The 8735-nt window shown below is 35.0% G+C and overlaps 1 protein-coding gene across 2 annotated transcripts in view; it reads right to left on the bottom strand.

Moving 5' to 3' along the window:
* Positions 1 to 3617: 3617 nt before the first annotated feature.
* Positions 3618 to 8735, bottom strand: part of DSC2 (desmocollin 2) — a 30039-nt gene continuing 24921 nt past the window's right edge. The window contains exons 13-17 of one of the 2 annotated variants that reach the window (XM_015595786.2): positions 8420 to 8656; positions 7896 to 8020; positions 6380 to 6646; positions 5799 to 5844; positions 5595 to 5711 (exon numbers count right to left, since the gene is read on the bottom strand). In XM_015595786.2, coding sequence (XP_015451272.1) covers positions 5809 to 5844; positions 6380 to 6646; positions 7896 to 8020; positions 8420 to 8656 — 665 coding nt within the window. In that variant the 3' untranslated portion in view covers positions 5595 to 5711; positions 5799 to 5808. Of the gene's footprint in view, positions 5712 to 5798; positions 5845 to 6379; positions 6647 to 7895; positions 8021 to 8419; positions 8657 to 8735 lie in introns of both variants that reach the window. The other variant, XM_006920008.3, reaches the window with a different exon arrangement.

Below are 8735 nucleotides of genomic sequence, written 5' to 3'. Positions count from 1 at the left end.
TGTCCTTTCCGTATTTCATAGGCCCCTCTGAATCTACTGGCCGTCACAGTCACACAATGAGCATTGTCTGTCACCTTACCTGACATAGCCTCCACACATCATAGTACTGGACAAATAGCTGCCATCTCATGGACAGAGTCACCTGTTACACCTGGTATTGACCCTCCTAGTCCTATTTCTCTCTGGAAACTTGATTTGTTTTGGGAACATATACAGCATAATTTGTATGTCTCATTGGCTAGCTGCACTTATGTGGCAAAATTAGTTTTCACTGAGTGTTTTCTAAGCATCCTGGTCCCATGGTCCCTCCTTAATTTAGACTATGCTTCCAGTTCACTCCATGTGGTGAATAGGAACAGTGGAGTACACAGTACATTCTAAATAGCTAATTTACTGAAATTGTGAAATTTTAGTAACCAATGCATTTCAATTATTTGGCACATGCCTATTTTATTTAATGTATCTTATATGAAGATGCAAATTAAAAACATTTCAGTTTCATAAAGTTCCAAAAAAAATCACATATATCCAGTTACTAATCTCAATCAATGGTTCTCAAACTTCAGAGGATGTAAAAGTGACCCAGGAAACTTATTGAAAAGGGAAGACTTCCATACTTCTTCCCACCAGCCTGTGATCCTCAAGATTCTGGGTCAAGAGGGGAACTTTAACACCATGGGCAACTTTGACGCAGACGATCTGTGAACCATACTCTAAAAATAGTGCAAGCAAATATTTCAGCAAGTTTGCCCTAATATTTGTGAACTGTAAAAGAAACAATATTCTGCTTTGTACTCAGTCCTGCATCTCAACATAATAACTGAAAGAAAATGGACAGTGAGCAGAAACTCCATAGTTCTAATCTCTTACCTATGTCCAGATTCTCTGTAGGGGCAGGAAGGAACAGTCACAAAGGAGCTAAAGAATGGCAATAAAATAGCCCTTGGTTTTTCCCTTCACCAACTAATACTATTACAGGGAATCATCAGTGAGAGCCTTCGTGTTAATTTCATATGTATCCAGAGTTTAGAACATACCAAATGGGTTTAAAAGTAAAGAACATGTCCAAAAGCCATGACACAGTAATATTCCTCTCTCTATATATTTTTTTAAATAAAGTCAAAGTGTTCCACTTACTCTAATAACTAGCTTCATCAAAGTACTAGCTTGCTTTTTACTTCCTGTTTTTTTTGTTTGTTTTTAGCATTACCGTGTTTCACTTTACATGAAGACTCTATGTTGTTTCTTTATTTTAAAATGCAGCTGAGTGATGCATTTACTTGCTTAATTTTTAAAAAGTTAAATGAAAGTGATTTAAGTTGCTCCTTAGCTTGGCGGAGTAAAGTACGGGGGGCAAGGTGGGGAGAGGGGATATTCCTGGGGAGGAAGATCAGAATTTCATTTTGCAGGATTTCAGTCCTCAGACTGAAACTCAGATCTGAGGGAGAAAAATAATAGAAGAAAACATACACATTATCTAAACATAAACAACACCATAAAAACTCGGAAGTTTAAAGATCTTGCTATTTACCAAGCCTTTCCCACCATTTGCTGGTTAGCCAGCTCTGTTCATTACAGGTCAGTCAGAGAACGGCAGGAGGCCTCGTCACTAGCAAGGCACAGAGAAAGTGTGTGGGGGGTACGAGGAGATTGGCATTTGAATTGAACGTGATTTTTCATTTCAAATTTATTACCTAAAACCATGGAAGGCTTTTAGGCAGGAGAGTGAGATCATCGTATTTGTTCTTTGATGGTAGTTGGAAGGACGAAAGAGATTGGAGGCACAAACACCTTTACAGCTGAATGATGTTGAGGGTTTGAAACAGGACACTAGCTGGAGAAACACACGAAGAGAGGTGTAGAGGACAGAAGTAGAGTACTCCTGATGCTCATGAACACTCAGCTTGGGAGTAGCAGAAGCACTTCACTCACTGGAATAGCCCACTTCTATGGCATTATCTGGAATTTTTTTTACCGGTATTAAGTGCTTACTATGTGCCAGGTATCATGTGATGTGTTTCATAGGCGTTGGCTCATTCCATACTCACATCCACCATGTCTTGTCCTATCCTAGAGTGTGTGGGTAGACGAATAGCTGATTCATTTCTTACCTTCTCTTACCAGCACCGTCTACATTAGGAAGGCCTTATATAACTAAATGGGAAAGGTATTAAATGACTATGCAAAAAATGAATGAATAAATGAATGAGTGAAAAAAACGTGTTTAAAATTCTCAGAAAATTTGGCAGTATGGGACAACAAATAAGATGTGCCATGCAAAAAGAGAACGATGCTGAAGATTCTGTTTCAAGGCTAAGTAATTAGGAGGACACTATATACAAAACCCAGGAGAACCTGATTTGATGTGGTAACATGTTTGTCTTTTTACATAATAAGTTTAAAGTATTAGGTCTCACAGAAGAACTGAATAAGAACTGTAGACCTACATATAGTATCGTGTAATTTCTTGGAGCTTCAGTTATACAAGAAGGTTGAAATATGATGGCTCTAAGCACTTAGAAGGAAAGGTGTTTTGTTCTCAGAATGTTATTGCCTAAGGAGTTGACCTGGTGTCAAGACTTCAATGTGAAGCCCAGGAAAAGGTTGGATGAAGACTAAAAGGAAGGCTGTAGGCAACATCAGATTTTGCACAACAAAATGGGAAACCAAGATAACCAGTTAGGGAATGAAAAAGAAAAGCGGAAAATGATATGAATAAGAGGTAGCTTCCTTAATACCAAGAATGAGAGACTTGGAAACTATTATGAGCCATGAAGTCCCTTTCACAGGTAAATCACTGGTTAAGCTTCTGGGAAAGATGAATGACATCATGGTAAAATGTCAGCTGTAAAGCAAAATGGAGACTGGAGCTATGACTCTTCCCAACTAAGCATCCTCTTCTCTCATATAATATTAGCAGCTAACATATATTGAGTGCTCGGTGTCAACTCTTTTTATGAATTAACTCTTTAAACTCCGACAACACAGCAAGTAGAGTCCTCCAACTCCCTCATACCGGTTCTACAAGTGAGGAAACTAGACTCAAAGTTAAGTGACTTCTGAAACTCCACAGTTAGTAAGGGTGGAGATGGGAGTTTGCATCAAGGCACTTTTTCTGGAGTCTTTGCACTTACTGTTATAATGGTGGCTGCCAAAGAGACTTAAACTCCCAGGCGAGCAACTGCTTGCCTCTGAGACAAGCCATCTTTCTAGCAGGACAGCTAGGAGAACAGCTAAGGAAGGGCTTTGACAGGAGGAATCTTATATGTATATAATTTTTATAAGGTTTTAGAATTAGTGCCCATTTTAAGAAGTGGATATGCTTCATTCCATCTAATTACTTTCATAGTATTTCAAACTAGGCAAGCCTTTGCGGATGCTTCAACAATCTTTGCAATATATGTTCTGAACCATTGGATATATAATACCCAGTTATCAAGTGATTACTATGAAGACATACTCAATCGACAAACATTCTAAAGACAAAATAAAACAACTCTTTCCATTATCCAATTTTCTTAATTGATTTTTGTTAATATAAATAGGTTGTATATGTGATTTATTTAAAATCAGTATTATTAGGAGTGCCCTTTAGGTGGATAACTCTGTATAACTTCCATGTTTAAAACCCATTTTTTATTCAAATGTCTTATAGTCACCCCAGGAAAAGAGTTCTCTATTATTATCCCCCACTTTAGGATGGGAAAAAAAGCAGACACAGAGAAATTATTCAACTTAACCAATATCTCATAGCATTACAATTTTTAGAATAGAAAATTATATAAATGTGGTGATAACAATGGACCAATGATCTCTCTAAATCAAACTTTAACATTCTAAAAAATGTAGCACAGGATTCCAAAGAGACTCATTTCTCTAAGTAAGAAAATAAAATCCCATAAGCTCATATCAGACACATGATTAATGAACTCATACTAATTTTTAAAAACTACTCAATTTACTTTATCATAACTAGTAATATACAAGAATTTTGAACATAATTTATTAAAAATAACTTTGAGAAGTAGCATATTTGACTGAGCAGTAATAAAACTATTAAAAAGATAATCTGATTATTGAATAATTACCCAATATCAATCTTTAAAAAATGTTATAAGCTAACCTTGTGAATTCAAGATAGGTATATCACTAATAAGCTTAAATATTAGAAATACATTTAAAATGTCCAAATGGTTAGCACATATAGAAAATCACTGACTGAAATCAGCCGTGAAACCTAGCCTGGAATTTGGTTGACTATTAAGTTTAATTTTGTCTTAGTCTTTCAAAATTTAAATAGTTTGCTCTACATTCATTAAAAATTTTTAATTTTAAAATACTAAAAAATAACTTTACAAACATATAGGTATGGCCAGAAATGTCATCTAAAAAGTTATAAAATAATTGTTCCTAGAGCTTTCACAATCCCTGTATTTCAAAGTTTATTTTAAAAACCATCACTACTTTTTATTTATAAACAGTATCCTTACATTAAAGACATGAGCTGTAAAAATTCTATTGTATACGAAATAGCCACATCACAATTTCCATTACACTATTCTTTTTGTTAACATAGAAAGTTGCATCTAATAAAAATATGACACATTTCTAGTTTCAAAGGCAAAATTAAAGGTTCTTTGTTGAAGAGATAATGAAGCAATCACCAAGATATTTGAAATAAGAAAGTTGACTTTACATTGATTTTAAGAAAAACCAAGAATACATGCCCTCATATAAAATAGAAATGGAATAATTCACTTTATAAGAGGATAAAAGAGAGATGGTTTTTAAAATATTTAAATTCTTCAACCCAAGTAAAAATTTTAAAAAACAAAGAGGAGAGAAAGAGAGAGATAGCGGGAAAGAGAGAGGGAGATGGAGAAGGGAAAGGGGAAGGGAGAAGGAGAGAAAGAAAGAGATGGGTCCTGGAGGGAGAGAATGAGGGAGGGAGTGAGGGAGGGTGGGAGAGAAAGACCCAAAACCTTGCAATAGTGAAAATACATTCTTAAAGCACTTTTAAACTTAAATTCGACAACGTGGGTAACAGGAAAGATAGATTCAGTGCAGGATTTCATATAGAATACAACCTAGGAACCAAACTCTACCAAAATAAGTCAGTGCCTAGTTGGAAATCTCCTTATGAAGAATGATCACGTTACAAGAATAAAACAATATTTGAATATAGTATATATACTTTAGAATGTTTAGGAGAACAGTCTTCAAGCACCACACAATTAATTAACTAGGTAATCAGAGATCACATTAAAGCAAAGTCTCTACAATTTTCTATCAGGTTATACTTTAAGTAGTCCATGATATAGACTTGAATTAATTATATTTTATTGCACTATAAATTGGCTGTTGTTATTATACCCAAATGTAAACAATAATGCACATCAAAATAAAGGGAAAAAAGTCCCAAACATAGTATCTTCTTTTTCAAAAACTTAGCTTTTAATTAAAAAAAAAAAGGTGATAAAGCCACTGACACTTGTAGGATTTTAAGAAGGCATTCATCTCTTTATGCATGTTTCTGCTAGTGTCTTAAATTTGGGTTCCAAATGATCCAAAAATTCAAGCCCATCCTCTTCTTGTCGTTCACTGCAACAGCCTACAGAACCAGCCACTGATCCCTTTCCTTCATAGTTGTATGTAAGGACATAGTCTTGGGCATGCTTATGATTGTCATCCTGATTACACAGCTGTACCTTCTGCCAAGGGAAAAAACAGAACATATTTTATTACTATTATTTTAAACACCAAAACTTACTAACAGAAAAATAATGGCTTTGATTTACCTTTCATTGTTTAATTTTTAATCAGAGTGTGTCCTCTAATGGATTCCTACATATAGAAAATTCACATGATTGGTCTGTATGGTAAATCACACTATAAATACACTATATAGCCTGTTTCTAAAAGTCACACATGTGACGGCAAGTATAAAAGTGTCTATTTTAAGTAATCATTACTTTTCCTTCAAAATTTTGGCTAAAGTGAAATGCATCCATTAAATTTAACCCAAATTAATATGGGCTCAGATCTTTCCACATAGGCATAATGACTGCACAGACTAGAATTACCTTGTATCACACTTTTGATTTCTAAGACAAGACTTGTCAGGCGGGAAATAGTACCACAAAGTCATGAGAAATATCATTTAACTATCTCACAGTATTTCAGTAAGAACTAAAAATACAACAAAATGTGATTAAAAGTAAAGATCCACTTCAGATCCGAACATAATAACTAAATCAAAATTAAGGAAATCTTAGTAGACTAATAATTAAAAATAAAGATCAGACCACTAAATTATAATTATTTAGAAAGTTGAAAAGAAATCAAAATAGATTTTTGTAGGACACGTAGGGAAACTCACTTCACCGAGATGGGGCTGAGTGAAATTATGCCACTCAGAGTAAGTGTATTTGCAGTTGTCCACCTCCACGAGTCCTCCCCTGCAGGGGTCCAGGGTGTGCTGTCCGCCTCCTTTATATGATTCCAGAGTGTGATGATGACCAGCCCCCTGGCACGATTCCAAGGTCTGGTGTCTTCCTTTCACCATTTCAATGGTCTCCTGCCCTCCATTTTTCACTCCCTGACCAGAACTGTCCACAGTATGAATTGTGAAGCCATTCGTGGAACACTGAAATGGAGCAGTTTGCATTAGGGAAATACAGAGGAGAAAAACAAGAAAGAAAGAAAAAGAACACACTATGCAGATAATGCCATGAATTTTTGTGCTAGAAGGTAAGCTCTCTGAGGGCAGGAACTAAATCTGGGCACTCATGAGTACCTAGTTCTTGGAACCCCAGTACTTCATCCATTGTCTAACACAAGAAACAAATTGCTGATGTCGAGGGATTTGTACCTTAAGACAAATCAAAAAGCTTAATTTCTTTTTTAAAAACTTTTTAGAATACTGTACAACTTCAGTTGTTAAAGCCTTCCAGAGTCTCACACCTCAAAATAAAGATTCCAAGACTATTGTCTCACATGCATTTACCTTTAGTTTAAATTTATTCCCTTCACCTGACTAGAGCAGAAACAGAAATAATGATTAGTATTTTTATTCAGTGTCTCATCTAGGCCCCCTATAACTAAAACAAAAATAATAGAAATAAAGTTGCCATAAAAATCAGCTGTAATAATAAATCCTTGCAATCTAAAAAAATAAAAAGAAATCAGCAGCGAAAATAAGAACACCAAAGCTCTGGCCACTAATTTTCTATGTTGTGTTTTTATAGGAAACTTTTATCTTTTCCAGTACCTTCCTAGATGCCAGCATCCTTTGGTTTTCTAAATCTTCCCTTCTCTGATCATCGATTATGCTTTTTGTAGGGAATTTACTTATTACTCATCCACATACTAGGCTAGAAATCAAAATTGGGGCAATGTAATTACTTGCTGGCAGTGCTTATTTCAGATATTTGACCTAAGGCTCCTTTCTAACCCACATTAGAGTCAGAAGACTCCATTAAAGTTCTTCTCACGCTGATCAAAGCTCGTAGTCCATTTTATTGCTGTTGCCAGGAAAAATTAAAACAATTATGCTAATAATATGTAAATAATTAAATGGAACATTTTTTTACAACACAAACAGCAGTTTCAATATATAAAGAAGACTGGGCCTAAAGTTGAAATTATGAGACATCTGAAGTAGAAGATAACAATGACATGATGAAAGATTTTTACTATTAAGTAGCAGCACATGGCTAAATTGAAATACCATCTGTTGCCATGGGAATCAATGTCGTTTTATCTGTTCTATGGGACCGTGACGTTTTACATATAGTAAGTTACCTGATTTCAAAAGAACTTTGTTCAGAAAAGATAATTATAGTAGTTAGGCCAATTTATTCTTTGTATTTATTTTAAAAAGACGGACTACTTACCACTTTGTCATCTCCAGGAGCTTCAGTGTTTGACACAATGAGGTTCTGCTGGGCTAAATCATCAGGAAATACTTGTGGTTTTTTGGCTGCTCCAGTTGCCCCACAAACTAAGGTAAATAAAACACCTGAAGAATGAGAGAAATTACTTTAGTTTATCAAAAACAATGCGAAGTTATGAACTTATGATGACTAATACAAAGATAGTTTTCTAGAAAATATATATTATAGCTTGTGTCAAAGTAGCATACAATAGAAAAGGTCTCCTCTAAGCAGATATGCCACAAAGACAAGCTAAACGCTTGTATTTCTGTGTTAAAATTTCTGATTATGTTGAGCTAACACTAGAAGTGTACATGTACTTTCACTATGTAAGTTAAATATGTGTGTACAAAATAGAAATACAACTGTATGTTAAATAGAAATACAACTATATACAAATGAATAGCACATAAAACAGTGTTGACCTATGAATGTGTCTTGAAAGTTTTTTTAAGGCTATTATTTGAGTTTATAAAGGAACTTACAAAATAGCAAGGCTATGCCCAACAATATTGCAAGGATGGCCCACTTTCCAAGTTTTACTTCTCCGTCGCCAGACCTTGGATCTATGCGAGATGTGCAGTCATTTTCGGTAACACAGTTGCATACTATGACATTCAATGGAGTGAGATGTGACACGCCATGTCTATCTGTAACTCTGACAGGTACTGTATATTCTCCAAAAGGAGGGTCATTTTGATAGAAAAGTTGTGCTGCTGTACCTGAAAGAAAATAAAACCAAGTGCTATAGAATGTCACTGATTTCTCCTGAACATAAACAACTAGTAATAAGATAGTCAT

Source organism: Pteropus alecto, unplaced genomic scaffold (assembly GCF_000325575.1).
Source record: "Pteropus alecto unplaced genomic scaffold, ASM32557v1 scaffold146, whole genome shotgun sequence".
Lineage (NCBI taxonomy): Eukaryota > Metazoa > Chordata > Mammalia > Chiroptera > Pteropodidae > Pteropus > Pteropus alecto.
The sequence above is the reverse complement of the archived record's forward strand: the minus strand, read 5'-3'. Positions and strand labels throughout refer to the sequence as shown.